This window comes from Microtus ochrogaster, chromosome 4 (genome assembly GCF_000317375.1).
Source record: "Microtus ochrogaster isolate Prairie Vole_2 chromosome 4, MicOch1.0, whole genome shotgun sequence".
NCBI lineage: Eukaryota > Metazoa > Chordata > Mammalia > Rodentia > Cricetidae > Microtus > Microtus ochrogaster.
The window spans coordinates 48,043,480-48,059,774 of NC_022011.1; the positions used below are offsets into that span (position 1 = coordinate 48,043,480).

The following is a 16,295-nucleotide window of genomic DNA, read 5'->3' on the forward strand; positions in this document are numbered from 1 at the left end:
AATTGAACTCAAGACCTTTGGAAGAGCAGGCAATGCTCTTAACCTCTGAGCCATCTCTCCAGCCCCCTAACTCTTACATCTTAATTTAACCCATCTCCATTAATCTATGCATCACCATGAGGTTGTGGCCTACCAGCAAAGTTTCAGCACGTCTGTCTCCAGCTTTGGCTCCATGGCTTCTCCTTGACTCCTTCTTCCTCCCAGCATTCAGTTGAGTTTTCCCGTCTAGCTCTGTTCTACCCCATCAGGTCAAGCCAGTCTCTTTTTATTCATTAATCAATAAAAGCAACACATAGACAGAAAGACCTCCCACACCAGGTCACAGACAGCTGTTTAGGCTGGAGCAGGCAAAGGGACTAGGATTAAATGGAGAGAGGCTGGGAAGTATTTCAGGAAATAATGTGGCACACATGTCTACCTCTGTATTAGTGATCACACACACCCCTCAGGCCTTCGACTCCTGCTGCTGCTGGTGTGGTGTGGAGTCCAGGTGTCCCAGGCTGACTGGGACCTGGTTCTACAGTCTGCAAGTTCAAGGAAGCCGTGTTGACAAAGAGCTGAGAAGTGTAGTGAGAGGAAGGTGTCTGTCACTCTGGCTTCCTGGGGGTGGTCACTGATCTGGCACCTCGGCTCAAGCAGCTTATTCTTCACTTCCTCTGAACTTGACATTTCCTCCTCCATACTTGATTACTGTCATAAAATCTGCATGGACTGAACAACTAAACCAGCTCTTGGGTGAGGCTCCCTTCCTTTCTGTCCAGTCTATCACAGACAAGGGTCTGTTTAAATCGACCCCCAAATCCCTGTTCTACATCACCCCCCCAACAAAGGAGCAGCTGGTGGGTGGGTAGGACAGGGGGAGGGTGGTGGCGAAGGTGAGATCTATGTAGTTTCCTCTGCGGGGGCTTGGCAGTATTGGAGAAAGGCAAGGAAAAGTTTATAAAAATCAAACATTTGGGCGCTGGCAAGATGGCTCTTCCAGAGATCCTGAGTTCAATTCCCAGCAACCACATGGTGGCTCATAACTACCTGTAATGAGATCTGGTGCCCTCTTCTGGCCCACAGGGACATATGCAGGCAGAATATTGTATATATAATAAATAAATCTTTAATAAAAAATAATCAAACATTTACAGAACACACAAGCTTTCTGGGCACCACTGTTCCAGCCATTACCCACTCTGTGCTGCTTCTTCAGAGCCCATCAGCCCATTCTGCTACTGATGTACGGCCTTTTCAGTTACACCCAACTTCAGAGCTCAGCCAATCCTAGCTTGCTGGCTATGCTGACAACTCTGGATGACATTGGACCTGCGGAATAGCGGCCAGGGCCACTCCAGGAGAAGACAAGACCATTGCTGCTTCCTTAGAGGCAGAGCTGTAGAAGTGGGGCCATCCTCTGTGCACAAAAAGGCTCCAGAAAAAAAGCTAGAAAGCCAGGCCAGAAGCCCAGCCTTGGGTACGGAGGAGCAGGGCTAACCTTCATGCAAAACGCTGTAGAGCACAGTGGGAGCTGTGGTCCGGGACCGAGTCCCACAGCTAGTTTTGGGAGCTCCCTGAGGCCTTCAGAATGCTCTAAGTTGCTGTGAACTGTGCTATGTGCCACTGTCTTCAAGTCATTCCACATACAACTGTATAAACAACCAATTTTATTTTTAAGTTTTACAAAATTGAGAAAATATATTCCTTTGAAATATTTTACAAAAATATACTTTCATGTCAATCAAATCTATTGTTATCACTTTAATTTACCATATAATATTCCATTCTAGGCCCATACCATAACTTAGCATACTTCTTATTAAAGAATATGTAATATTTTTCTTTTTTCCCTATTACAAACATAGCATTGGTTTATACATTAATACTATTATTTCTGTAGAAATAAGTCAGTCCTGTCAGCACTGAGACTAGGATGTCTGAGGGGCAGAGAAGGCTATGAAGAGAAGCATGTACTAAGACATTTACTCAATGTTTGTTCGAGACAGGGTCTTCTGTAGCCCAGGCTGGCCTAGAACCTATTTGGCAAGAAAACCCTGAACTCCCAATCCCCTGTCCCCACCCGAGCGCTGGACACGCGTGTACACCAGCAGACGACTCAATGTTATTGCATGACTATGCAAAGTGCTGGGGTACAGTGACAAGCCCGAGCCCCCCATTAGCATGCTTCCTTCCCTGTGGCTGCTCTAGCCCACCTTCTAATGGTGCCACAAAAATGACATCTGAGAGCTGTAGGGGACAGGAGATTGCGGAGGGGCACCAATGGGAACAGAGCATATGGTACAATTTGCCACTTTCCTTTCTCTGTGCTCCCCAGCACAGATGGGATATAAGTCTGAACACTTGGTGTCCCAGACTCCCTTGCAGCAGATTTCTGCTAAGGTCACACACTGACACATGTCTCTGCAGAGGCATGTGCTGATGGAGGGACACAGGCCAGCAGCAATAGACAGCTTGGGGTATGGGAGCAGCTGGTTGGAACATGGGAAAATTGGGGTGGTCTGCAGTGCTGCTGCTCTCCGGGCACTGCACTCCTCCTGTTGGCTCCAGCATACCACCGAACAATCTGTGTGTGTATGCTTGAGACAAGGTCTCATTATGTAGCCCAGGCTGGCCTCAATCTTGTGACCCCCTTTGCCTGTGCAGTGTGATCTCGTAGAACACCTTGTGTTACCTAAACCCTGGTAGAAAGTTCTCTCTCTATAACACCCTTGGTGGTTTCACCTTCCTGACTTATAGAGGAGCCTCCTTTCACCCTGTACTAGACTCCTATGGGAGCTGTGCATCAGCTGGACAAATTCTTCCAAGACTAACAGCTGAGCTTCCGCAACGAATGCAAGTGTGCCAGCAGCTATGGCCACCAGCAGTCCACCCAGAAGAGGAGATGCGCAGGAAGAGGTCCAAGGGAACAGAGAGCAGTCTGAGGAAGAGGAGGGCCGCAGTCACTGCACACCAGGGGCACTGAAAAAGAGCAGAGCGACACCTATCAGGAAAGGGCAGCTTTCTCATCTTTCTGCGCATAGTGTTCTCTCCAACAACTGCAGGGCCAGGGTTGCTTTGGTTCAATGGGACCAGTGATGTAACCGTGTCAATATAATAGTCCAGAGGTATTCAATCAGCTCATGCTTCTCACAGTCACACATGAAGGGGTCCCTGCAGGTGCCACACAGGGAAGTGAAACCTGGTGCACACTGACTTCATCAACCTGGATCAGACTTCAGGGAGTCTAAAGCCAGGTGGTTCATTATCAATATATTTAAAACACAGTACAATTTGGGGAAAAGGTTTCCAGGCACCAGTCAGTCCAATTAGTTCAATTCCAGGTGCATATGCAACTACAAAGAGATTCTTTTATATAGTATGTGTGACCATAAGGGTGGGTTCTATAGCTAAAAGGCCTAGAATCTAGTGTGTCTCTGACAAATATACAGGTCACCAGGACACACGGTATATGTGACATCTCCCCTAAGGATGGGTAAGAGTCTAGGGAGGGAAGAGTCTGGGATAATCATCCTGGGGAGTTAGGGTGAGGCCTGCACCTATAGCAAAAGATGAGTGAGGTCTGTCTCCACAGAGAGAAGGTCACCAGGTCGTTAATAGAATCCACTCTTGGCTTTCCGGATGGGATGCGGGTATCTGATTTTATCTCCTCCATGGAGAAGACATCCCTGCGTGATTAATATTTCTGGTTCTCTTGGTGCTTCTCTGTGAGCACAGGACCTCTGTGCCCCCAATACATGCAGACTTTAAGGTGAATACTAATACTTTTAAAGATACACAGGTGTGCCGGGCAATGGTGGCGCACGACTTTAATCCCAGCACTCGGGAGGCAGAGGCAGGCGGATCTCTGTGAGTTTGAGACCAGCCTGGTCTACAGAGCTAGTTCCAGGACAGGCTCTCCAAAGCCACAGCGAAACCCTGTCTCGAAAAACAAAACAAACAAACAAACAAACAAACAAAAAAAAGATACACAGGTGTGCATGGGTGCTGGGTGCACATGTATGTGCATGCAGAGGGTAGAGGGCAGTCTCCGGTGTTTCCCAGGAGCTGTGCTGTCCACTTCATTTCTTCAGGTATGCTCTTTTATTGGGTCCTGTGACTTGCTGATTAGACTAAGCTGGCCAGCTAGCCCTCAAGATCTTCCTGTTCCCACAGCCCAAGCATAGGTGACTGGTACATGCCACCATGCCTGATTCAACTTTTCAACCTGAGAGCTGGGGATCCAACACAGGATCTCATACTTGTGAACTTGTGAGTAAGCACTCCATTGGCCAAGTCTTCTTCTCAGAGCTTTTTTAATGTACATTGGTCTTTTGCCTGTGTGCATGTCTGTGTAAGGGTGTTGGATCCCCTGGAACAGGATGTGCAGACAGTTGTGAGCTGACATTTGGGTGTTGGGAATAGAACACTGGCCCTCTGGAAGAGCAGCCAGTGCTCTCCAGCCCCTCCCGATGTGTTTTAATGCTCATCCATCCATCACAATGTTTTAATGTTCACCCATTCATCATACCATTCCCCGTACCCCCTAGACAGGGTTTCTCTGGGTAGCCCTAGCTGTCCTGGAACTCACTCTGCAGTCCAGGTCTGCCTCAAACTCAGAGATGCACCTGTCTCTGCCTCCTGACTGTTGGGATTAGTGGTGTGCACATCCACTATGCCCAAGTCATACCATTTTTAACAGACAAGATCTTCTTGCCTCGTCAGATCTGGGAACTTTCTCTCCGCCATCCCCAAGGCTTACATATTAAAGGCAAGGTCCCTAGGGCAGTGTCAATTGTAGATGGTGTTTCCTCCTGGGAGTTCTTTATGACATCAGGTGAGCCTTGAAAGGGATTGTGGGATTTCCCCGTTCTCTTTTGCGTCCTGGCTACGAGGTAAATGACTTTACTCTCACATGTGCTAGCCACACTGCATTGCCGTCACAGGCCCAGAGTAACAGCACCAATGGGGCATGGACTGGAACCTCTAAGGAGAAAACCAAAGTGAACGCTTCTCATTCCGAGGCAAGCAACTCAGCTGCTCAGCTACAGCAAACAGCTGACTGACACACGTGCATACACATTACCAAACTAAAGGAACAGGGCAAGAATTGCACTTACCTGGGCTCTTCTGAGCCCTCCCCGTCACTGTCGTCATCGCAATAGAAGATGTCTTTGAACAGGAAGTCTTGTTTGGGAGCTGAGGGCGTCTGGATCTGGCTACTGTTTTTCTCCTTCTTCTTGTCTAACTTTTCCTTCAGCAAAGGCAGACTGGTCTCATATAAGTAGTCAATGATCTCTGCAGAAAAGGTCATTTTGGAATTATTTGTACAAGTCTCTAGTTAAGGTCAAAGGACACAGGCCGTTAACAGTGCCCTGCACTCATTACCACACGTAAGATCCACCTTAACTGGGGCACACAGTCTCTTAGGCAGTCTTTGAGAGAATCCCGAGGCAGGCATTACTCTATCCTTATTTTTCTGCTTGGCACAGGGCACTCTCTCTAATGTACACAGGTATACAAGCCTCTGTGAGTACACGTGTATAGATATACACACAGTGCACATACGTGGAGGCCAGAGGTTGATGTGAAGAGCTTCCTCAATTGCTTTCCACCTCATGTCTTGAAGCGGGCTCTCAGTGAACTTGGAGCTCTGTAGTTTTATAGGTTTGGCTAGAGTGGCCGGCCAGGGAGCTCTGGGGATCCTCTTGCCTCTGTGTCTCCAGAACTGGGATTCCAGGTGTGCACTGCCCAGCTTCCCATGTGCTTGCTGGCGACCCTAACCCAGGTGTGCATGGCTGCATAGTCAGTGCTCACTGAGACAACACCTCCTCCCTCTAACCCATCTTTCCAATGAGGAACCGAGACCTGATGGCATTAAGAAACCGCTGCAGGGCTTTAGAACACTCTTCAGGACAGCGGCCCTGCCCTGTGGCTCCAGGCACAGCACTGTTAGGAGGTAGCAGAGCAAACTGCCCTCCATCTTATCAGAGCTCCTGGACTCAGCCCGAAGTCAAGGGGAGGTTTTGAGACAGGGTGCCATGTAGACTAGTAACCCTGCTGTGTAGCAGAGGCTAGCCTCTAACTCACAGAGATTCCCCTGCCTCTGCTTTCCTAATACTGGGATCACCACACCCGGACAACACAATACTCTTAACCAGACAAGGATTTGTAATACTGACCTGGAAAAGTCTTTTTTTGCCAAAAAGGAACACAGGCAGCTTTCAGCTTATAAAATTTTGCCTGAACAAAAGGTGGAGGGACATCCCTTTAGAAAGGAAAGGTAGGGGAAAAAAAGTCAATGAAAATGTCATCAGTTCTTTCTGTGATAGGGTTTCATGGACCCCACACAGGCCTGGAACACACGGTATAAGGATGACTCCCGATCCTCCTGCCTTCACCCTGAGTGCTGGTGTTATAGGTGTGCATCACACCTAAGTTGATGTGGTGCTGGGAACAGAGCCCACTGCTCTGTCCTGCCACATGGGAGGCAGTACTAGCCCAGCTGAGCTGCACCCTCAGCTTCTCTCCTATCAGTGGGCACACCACCACTGGGTTATTCTGCATATAACTAGCTCCAAACACAGTGAGAGTTGACTCTATAGAATGTACTTCTAGAAACAAAATTACTGATTTCCAAATGGAATTACTTAAATGCTGAAGGATACCAGGCCACAAACTAGATATAATTTACTAAAAAAAGGCAATAATCAGGAGGTGGACAAAGAAGTTTAGTGAGGCTGGCCAGATATGGCGCATTTCTGAAGATGGCAGTGGGTGTATAGAGCTCCATTTGTTCTTTTATCTGTCTAAACTTCTGATAAAAGGTTTAAAACTACTAGGCATTGTTGATGAAGCAGTGCTTAGGAAAAAGAGCTTATTAAAAAGAAGGATTCTCAAGAAGCTGAAAAACAAACTCAGAGAGCAATGGAAGACCAGCAGGAGTGGAAGGAGGGTCATCAAGGTCAAGGCCAGCCTGAGCTGTGGTAAGACACAGAGGGGGGGGATGGATGGATGGTAAGGGGGGAAGGAAGGACAACTGTAAAGGACTAGTACAGTCCCTGGTGAGCCTTTAGGTAGAGAAGGAGGAAGTGCACAACCAGTCTGAGCTCTGATGGTGGACACGGTCCAGGTCCTGCGGGCCTCCTGCACAAATGCTCAGGGAAGGGAGCAGCTGCTGGCTTCCTGTGGGCAGGGGGCTACTCACTGCTTCTTTTCATGCATCCCTTACTCTGGACAAAGCTACCTGTTCTCTATTAAAAAATAAAACAACATCAAACTGTACTGGCTAGCTTTATGTCAGCTTGACAACCTCAACTGAGAAATGTCTCCACCAGACTGGTCTTCAGGCAAACCTCCGAAGCATTTTCTTGAATATGGGAGAACCTTGCCCACTGTGGGTGGCGCCACCTCTAGGCTGATGGTTCTGGGTGAGAAAGCCATGGGAGCAATCAGTGTTCCTGGACTCTGCATCACTTCCTGCCCCCAGGTTCCTGTCCTGCTCTGACTCCTCTCAGTGGCTGCAAGTGAGAATTACCAGGGAATGTAAAAATCTGACAACCGGGCAACACCATTCCAAAAGCCGCTACATGCGGCACCGCTAGCCCTAAAAGGTTCTCCAGTTCTTGGACGTGAAGGCAGGAAGATGGTGAGTTTGAGGCCAATCTAGCTACACAGCAAGATCCTGCCACAGAACACAGCAAAAGCAAAGCAAAGTGAAGCCCAAGGCCAGAGATGATCCAGTGTGAGCAGGTGCTGTGTGTGGAGTGGAGGCCGGAGGGTGAAGTCACGTGTCTTCCTCTGTCACTGCCCACCTTATATGCTGAGACGCTCTGGAGCTCAGAGGATCCACCCTCCCAGCACTGGGGCTACAGATGCCAACACCATGTCCAGCTTTGCTATGTGGACTCAGATCCTTGTGCCCCAGTGGCAAGCGCTTAATAGACTGCCTGAGTCTGATCTCCACAACCACATGTTGAAAGGACAGAACTGAGTCTCATGAGTTTTCTGATCGCTATATGTGCACTGTACGCATGCACACTCATGCAGACACACACTCAGACACAGGTACATATACACGCACTCATATACACGCACACATACACACTCATACATATGCAGACACGTACACTCATACACACGCACACACACATGCACACTCATAAACATGCATATCCATACATATACACACACAATAAAAAGTTATTTTAGCCAGGCACTAAGGAAGCAGAGGCAGGAGGATCTCTGTGAGTTCAAGGACAGCCTGGTCTACAGAGTGAATTCCTGGACAGCCAGAGCTGTAACACAGAAAAATCTAAAAAAAAAAAAGAAAAATTATTTTTAAAACGTTCTACGATTGAATAAGCTTAATGTTCAGTAAATGGTCTTACCCTATGGCACTAGCAAGATCTTCCCAATCTATTTCATTAGCATCATTCACATTTAGTTCATATAACCTGCAAGAAAGAATAAAAATTCCAAGTCAAATCCACCTCCACAGACTCACAGACTACCAAGAGCTGAAAGGCCAAGGGCTTCCATCTTATTCTAGTCCTCACAAGTACACTGCCCAGCCTAGTCCGAGGTTAGTCCAAGGTCAGAGAGCAAGCTCTGGAGATGAGCTGAGAAGCATCTCCCCATTCCACACAGCCTCTCAGGAACAGTGCCCTGCACTCCAGTCCACTGCTCAAGACACCGTTAGTATTGTACGTGTACCACTGATGCAGTCACGCTCCCTCCGCACCATGGGCTGGGGCACCAGCCCCATTCTGCAGACAAGTACATGGAGCTTAGGGACTCGGCCACCAACTCAATTTGTCATGACAACTGAAGTGGTGAAACCCTGAACCCTAGTCCTGCCTGACCTGAGATGTCTTCTCAGATTGGCCAACTTGTCTCTCTTGCAGAATGAAGGGTGAGGCACAGCAAGCCAGGGTACCACAGGAAGCATGGCAGAGTGATGGGACTAAGAAGCTGGACAGAATGGCCACAACCACGGGCCTCTGCTGCTCTTGCTGCCACTCCAACATAAGCCTGTGTCTGCCAGACTCACAGGTGTCAGAGATACTCATGCCTCCACTTCCCTTGGGCTACTGTGGTAAGGACTCTGCATAGACAAGGAACTCAGGACAAAGCTGAACAACAGTTGCACCAACAGGTCACTGCGGTATAGCGGGGCTAACTTTGCCATCACCAACTCCCAATGGACAGGAATAGCACACCCATAGGGACAGCTCTGCAGACTCAACTAACGACTTTAACTGAGAACACAGTATGGCCACCATGCATTGTCCCCAAGAACACTGGGAAGCAGGTAACTTCTCTTTATCAGCCCCATTCAGAACTGGTCAGAACAGAGATTCAGAAAGGCAGGCCACACCAGTTGTGACACACGTGGAAGGTGGGTCTAAGCAACAGCATCCTAGCTCGGGATTAACAGTGGTTCACACAGCACCCGCCCCTATTTCAGTACCTTTCAATAAGGGTGATTTTGGCTTGCAGAGCATTGACGCCACGATACACGAACCCACCTTGGGTCATCCTTTTGGTGAGAATCTCTGTCCTGTTTAAAAAAAAAAAAGAAAGAAAAATGTCACATACTTTTAGTTTAAAAAGCACAAATTTCCCTTATTTCTAGTATAGAGAGTAAAAAGCCTGTGCACAGATAAGCACTGGAGAAGCCAGGAGAGATACACACAGCTCACCCTTCAGTGGAGTGAGGTGTGTAGCTGCTCTTCCTGCAGTGCCATTTACAACCTGGGGATCCTTTGTTGTCTGAAGAGACAGGCTCTGTCTGTGTCTCCCAGAATTTTTTTTACTTATCCAAGCAAAACCTTTCCCCCAAATCACTCTTATGAGTGATGTCACCTGTGCTTTACAACAGCCTAAGTAACTTCTGTGTTATCTTTGGGCCAGGCCAACTGGACACCCAAAAACACTATGTTCACCTGAGTCAAACAGCCTCAACCCTAAATCTTGGGCACTTTCTCTGAGTTAACAGTTCCCATTCTTGTGAAAGAAACCAGATGTAGCCGGGCGATGGTGGCGCACGCCTTTAATCCCAGCACTCGGGAGGCAGAGGCAGGCGGATCTCTGTGAGTTCGAGACCAGCCTGGTCTACAGAGCTAGTTCCAGGACAGGCTCCAAAGCCGCAGAGAAACCCTGTCTCGAAAAACCAAAAAAAAAAAAAAAAAAAAAGAAACCAGATGTACTTTGTAAGGAATCTCAATGTAAACATGTCTCAAATTGTTGTGCACTTGGGACTGAGTTGTTATCTGAATACCTTTTTCCAAAAATTGTGCTGTGCTCAAATATGGCTCAAGTAAAATGATCTGGGCCAGACAGGCTCTTGAAGTCCTGGGCCAGTGCCAGTTACAATAAAAATCGGGCTGAGTTTTGTTCTTGTCTCTCTGTGGGTCGTTTCTTCCCTGCCTGCTGTACCCTGCAGGGAGCCAGCACATTTTCCGCAGCACATGAACCGCTCTCACTTGATGGGCAGAGTAAATAAACAGACAGGAAGGTCATGACTGTTTAATGGGGCTAACGGGGAGGAGAGGTATAGTTTGTGGTATGAAATCTGGGTAAGGACAATTTTTTTCAAATTGATAAATGATAATTTTTGGTTTTACACATAAAGGCTGGTGAAAAACCATTACTAGTTCTATAAAGTGGAACACTTCAATTAAGAGACACAGTATACTTATGAGTATTATTTTCTCAGTGCAGCAGCATGCTGGTTTCACTGCAGCACAATGGAGTCCACGGTAAGTGTAAGTTCCACCCAGCAGGGCTGGACTACAAGCTCTCATCACCTTCCTGTTTTCTCTTCAGTTCCTTTGCCAATTCACTGGCTGTACTTTAAGATATCATATTAGTAGAAATAAGACTTTTTAGACCCAATTAATCATGGATTAATCAGAACATTCCAAACTGCTGGTGCTGCAGGAAGTGAAGCTTTGGCAGGAGGGACTGAGAAGACATCTGTGCTGTAGGCCCGTGCACCAGGAGGGACCCTGGAGAGCGCACTGTAAACAGACAAGGCTGTGGGCTTGGTGTGGGTAGACTATGTCTGTTAGTAACAGAGCCAACATTACCCCTCGACTGTTATTCTTCCCGTAGAGTAGAAGACTCTCTTCATAAAGACTCAAGCCTATAATTTGGAACCTTTAAGCAGTATCCATCAGGCGGCAGGTAATCCAGGACCCGAGTATGGCTTGATTAACGGCAAAGGGGCTTGATTTCTTTGCTTTGGGAAATTTTGAGTACGTGGAGGCCAGAGGTTAACATTGGCTGTGCTCCTCTACTGCTTTCCACCTTACTGTTTGACACAGGGTTGTTACTGAACCTGGAACTCAATGACCGGAGCAAAGGCCACCAATGAGCTCCAGGGATCTGTCTGTCTCCAGCCTCACCCCATCCCTGTGCTGGGGTTATAGACACCTGATTTTTACATGGGTGCTGGAGACCTAAACTCAGGTTCTAATGCTTTACCCACTGGGCCATCTCATTTCCTCAGTCCCATAAAGTAATAAATCTATTTACAGGTGATGAAGTATAATATATATATAGTTTTGTTTTGTTTGAGATAGGGTTTCTCTATATAGCCCTGGTTGTCTGTCCTGAACAGACACTTACTCTGTAGACAAGGCTAGCCTCAAAATCACAGAGATCCACCTGCCTCTACCTCCAGAATTCTGGGATTAAAGGTGTGAGCCACCACCACTCAGCTGCAAATGCTCTTTGGGGTTGTTTATAAATAGGTGGCTATAGGGGTTGGAGAGATGGCTCAGTTTAATTCCCAGCAAACACATGGTGGCTCACAACTCACCCTAACTTTAGTTTTAGGATATCTGACGCCTTCTTCTGACCTCAAGTATGCATATGGCACACAGACACATATGTAGTCAAAACAACCAAACATATAAAATACATATAAACATACAAAGAAAGGACCAACAGGTGGCTTTCTTGTTCCTATCACTAGCCTCTGAACAGCCAGTGTCAAATTAGAGAGAACTGATGTGCTGACTCCCAGTGCCGGCAGCTAGTGGTTGAAGGAAAGGGCCGACTGTGTACCAGGGAGAGCACCAGCAGTTAGGGTACACACAGGATTGCTCACAAAGGGCACAATCCATCGCAATCAGCCCGACAGATCACTTCTTCCGTGTACATGCTTTCTCTTACTTCCGTGTACATGCTTTTGAAACAGTGTCATGCTCTATAGCCCAGGTTGGCTTTGAACTTTAAAACCCCTGCCTTCAGCCTCCTGAATGCTGGGATGACAGGCTTGTATTGCTATGCATAACACACACATAGCTAATCCGCACTGTTCTTCCCAACCACTAGCTGTAGATTAAACACACTGCTTGATTTCATTTCAAGTTACGACCTGCCCAGGGGTTGAAGCTCCTATTTCTCTGTTCATGTTAAACACACCTTGCACATCTTCTGTTGGCTCGGAAGCAGCACAGCCCACAATCATTCCCTCTTCCAGCACTGAAACATCACCCTCTAGCTGAGGCTCAGAACCTACTCTCCTGTTGCACCCTAAAATTGAAGAGTAGAAACGGTCCCACTTCCTCTACACACTCCCAACATTATCTGTTCTTTGGGGTTTCTTTCCCTGAGCACTGATGTTTGTTAAACACAGACTAGGCTGGGAACTTGGCTCAGTGGTGGAGTGATTACATAGCATGCATTTGGTCCTGGGTCTGAATCCCAGAACAAAACCAAAGCAAAGCACCCAAATATCCCAAACAGAGCTGAAAGGTGTTAAAAGGGCAGTACAATTCAGGAGGCAACCTATTTTATTTTATTCTTTTTGAGACAGGTTTCTCTGTAGCTTTGGACCTTGTTTTGGAACTAGTTTTTTTTGTTTTTTGTTTTTAATGAAATGTTTATTTATTATTTGTACAGTGTTCGGCCTCCATGTATTCCCGTAGGCTAGAAGAGGGCACCAGCTCTCATTACAAATGGTTGTGAGCCACCATGTGGTTGCTGGGAATTGAACTCAGGACCTCTGGAAGAACAGCCAGTGCTCTTAACCACTGAGCCATCATCTCTCCAGCCCCTGGAACTAGTTCTTACAGACCAGGCTGGCCTTGAACTCACAAAGATCCACCTGCTTCTGCCTCCAGAGTGCTGGGATAAAAGGCACATGAGCCACCACAGCCCAGCGCAGGAGTCTGCTTTTAATGTAAAGTACTCCTCTGGATATTACTCATTTGGAAGGTGAGGGTCACCAAATGCCTTGGACATAGTGTGGTTCAGTCCATGAGGAATCCCTGCTGCAGTGAGGATGTAGCTGGACACTCAGGCTCGACCCTCCAGAGCTCGGGAAAGTGAGAGGACATGCAGCCAGAAGGAAACAGTCTCTGGTAGCCAGGACTAAATCAGCGCGTGACTATGAGGGCGCTGCAGAGCAGCCCCCAGCAGCCACTGACCTAACCTCAAACCAAGCAAGGCCAAGCAACTCTGCCACTAGGCTCTGATCTCCCTGGACACGCATTTCTATCAAGTGCTTCAGTTTTGCAGACATGTAACTTCTGGGGTTATTCAGCATAACATGGGGGTATAAGGAGTACTTCCTTAAAGCTGTTTTAATTAAAAAATTTGTTCTTCCTGCCTTACTAAAGACATGAAAGATAGTCAAGAGTCACAATCCATCTCACTCTACTGCTCAGGTTAGCCCCAAATCTCTTGCCTCAGCTTCCTGGATTCACAGATACCAAGTCTGTCTTTAAGTTCTGTATGAGGAAGAAATAAACTCCTGCACAGAAGCTGCTCCCCACGTGACACTGTCAATCAAGGTTAGGTACTGACTGAAGCAGGTGCAGCATTCTCGACACTGTGTGTCGTGCACAGCTATATATAGGCTCACCCAGGCCAAACAAATAAGAGAAACCCATCAAAATAGACACAGGAAGTCTTACACTTACCACTTACTTTTGCACTGCATCCAGTTTCTGGTCTCCACTTTGGCTTCCACTTCCACCCATGAAATGCCCTTATACAATTTTTCCCGGACAATGGACAGGCGACCTTCAGGGTCTTCCCGGAGTCTAGAATCCAGCTCTCTTAACTCTTGGGGAGACATTTTCTTTAAGATCACATCCTCCACAGCCTTGATTAGTCTCTGTGTTTCGGTCTTACTCCAAGCACCGTGGTTTATATCTGTAGGCATAAAAGGATGACCTTGTAGTTGTTCATCTATTTGCTTTCTAAGCACATTTAAAAGGAGACGTTGCCAGGTGATAGTGGTGCACGCCTTTAATCGCAGCACTCAGGAAAGAGAAGGAGGTGGATCTCTGAGTTTGAGGCCAGTCTGGCCTACAGAGTGAGTTCTAGGACAGCCAGAGCTGGTAGAGACAAACCTGTCTCGAAAAGCCACACACACACACACACACACACACACGCCACTAAATAAATAAAAATGATAGATAAATAGGAGATGATAAATCAGGCCCTTTCCAGAAAACAGTAGGCAACAGCTCAATCAAACCAACCTAAAATAATTGACAATAGTTATTCTTGTTTTTTGGTTTATGAGACAGGGTCTCTCCACGTAGCCCTGGCTGTCCTCAACTCACTATATAGACCAGACTGGCCTCAAAGTCAAAGATCAGCCTGCTTCTGTCTCTCAAGTACTGGGATTAAAGTGGTGCACCACTCCTTCTGGTTTAAGTCTAACACTCTGGGACAAAGAGACTGCACACCTCCCTTTCTGAGGCTCCCTCCTGGCCAGCTTCTGGAGGACCAGCATAAGAAAAAGGATTCACGCTACAAGATATGGAACTGAGGTATGGTCAGTGGGCTCAGTAAATAAAGCTAGTTTCACTGACAGCACACAAAGAAGCCAAATGAAGTAACAGAGAGAGCAGGTACTAAGAGTGGACCCACAGAGACCTCTGCACACTGGCTCAGTCACTAGCTTATCCCACAGTGAGACAGGCCACTTACGACTACCAATCTGGGAGTACTTCAGGGCAACAGAGAGGCTGCTCCGGGCTACCATTGCCCCGATCTTTTTCCAGTCGTTTCCATGGAGGGAATGGTATGCCTTTAGCTTCTTAGTATCTTCTTCATTGTACCTGAGAGAAGGAAAATGGATGTTTAATGAAGTCAAGACTAGAAAGAGTACCTCATGGCGCTACTTGGGAAAGCAGAAGGCAGCACTGACAGGAAGCCATGTCCCTCCTACCAATGGCTGAAGCCCCTCACTGCCTGTCTCAGCATTTCAGTGGTGGTCATGTCCTTAGTCACAGCTGGCCAGAGCCAACCACCTGAGCCTGTTCTTACCCCACAGGCTCTGTGCTGGCTTGGACATGGCTTTCTCCACCCACCAGATGGCCATCTGCATGGTACTCTGGAAGGAGTGCTGCACTATTCTAGGCTTGCCTTTGGCATCTATGGACCCCTGGATCACACTATTTCCTCTAGACAGTGCTGACTGCTGCTAAGCAAACCCTTGTGTAAGCCACTCGGCCTGCTTCACGCCCCCACAAGGAGGACTTGACTTCACTATTAGGAAGATTACCATGAGAAGAAGCTTCCTCTGATCTAGGCATGTGACTCCGATTCAGCCGTCTCTGGCAAGCACAAGGCCTGGGTTCCACCCCAGTGCGTGGTACAACACTTCCAGTTAGACCTCCATTCTAAACCCACTCTCACCATACATGGCAATAAGGGTTAACTCCATGTGGCTGGAAGTCATACAGGAGTTGGCACAGCTGGGAGGCAAGGCCCACGAGGAAGGGACCTTGTCAGATTGTTCTCTCTGGGCTTAACATAAATACGTGTATGCCTGCATTAATCCTATTAAATATCTAAGTAGTACATTATATATTTTGAGATTAAACACCATAAATACTTAAGCCAAGATATAGCAATTTTCATAACCTTAGATTTCTAAATCTTTGTTTGTTTTTGAGAGAGTTTCTCTGTATAACTGGCCTGGCTGTCCAGGAACTCACACTGTAGACCAGGCTGGTCTCAAACTCATAGAGATCCACTTGCCTTTGCCTCCAGAGTGCTGGGATTAAAAGCATGTGCCACCATGCCCGGCAGATTTCTAAATCTTAACACAGGGTGGGGGTGGGTTATGTCAATACCATGGCCTGTCAAAGTTCTGGAAGACTGTGACAACCTCTGATGTGGAACTTCTCTAGTATAATAGTGGCCAGTGTCTGCAGAACATGCACTCACAAACAGGGACTACAGAAAACATTCTATAAAATTCTTTTTTTTTTTTTTTTTTTTTTTGGTTTTTCGAGACAGGTTTTCTCTGTGGTTTTGGAGGGGACATTGGACCCTATGTA

The 16,295-nt window shown here is 47.2% G+C and overlaps 1 protein-coding gene across 4 annotated transcripts in view; it reads right to left on the reverse strand.

Annotated features, from left to right (window-relative positions):
- Positions 1–1,694: 1,694 nt before the first annotated feature.
- The window catches only part of Ttf1 (transcription termination factor 1), a 24,742-nt gene continuing 10,141 nt past the window's right edge, over positions 1,695–16,295 (reverse strand). For 2 of the 4 annotated variants that reach the window (XM_026778801.1, XM_026778800.1), the window contains exons 7-13: positions 14,938–15,068; positions 13,917–14,151; positions 9,452–9,541; positions 8,370–8,435; positions 6,162–6,247; positions 5,100–5,277; positions 1,695–2,961 (exon numbers count right to left, since the gene is read on the reverse strand). In XM_026778801.1, the coding sequence (XP_026634602.1) occupies positions 2,943–2,961; positions 5,100–5,277; positions 6,162–6,247; positions 8,370–8,435; positions 9,452–9,541; positions 13,917–14,151; positions 14,938–15,068 (805 nt within the window). In that variant the 3' untranslated portion in view covers positions 1,695–2,942. Of the gene's footprint in view, positions 2,962–5,099; positions 5,278–6,161; positions 6,248–8,369; positions 8,436–9,451; positions 9,542–13,916; positions 14,152–14,937; positions 15,069–16,295 lie in introns of those variants that run through there. The other 2 variants (XM_026778802.1, XR_003376855.1) reach the window with 2 other exon arrangements.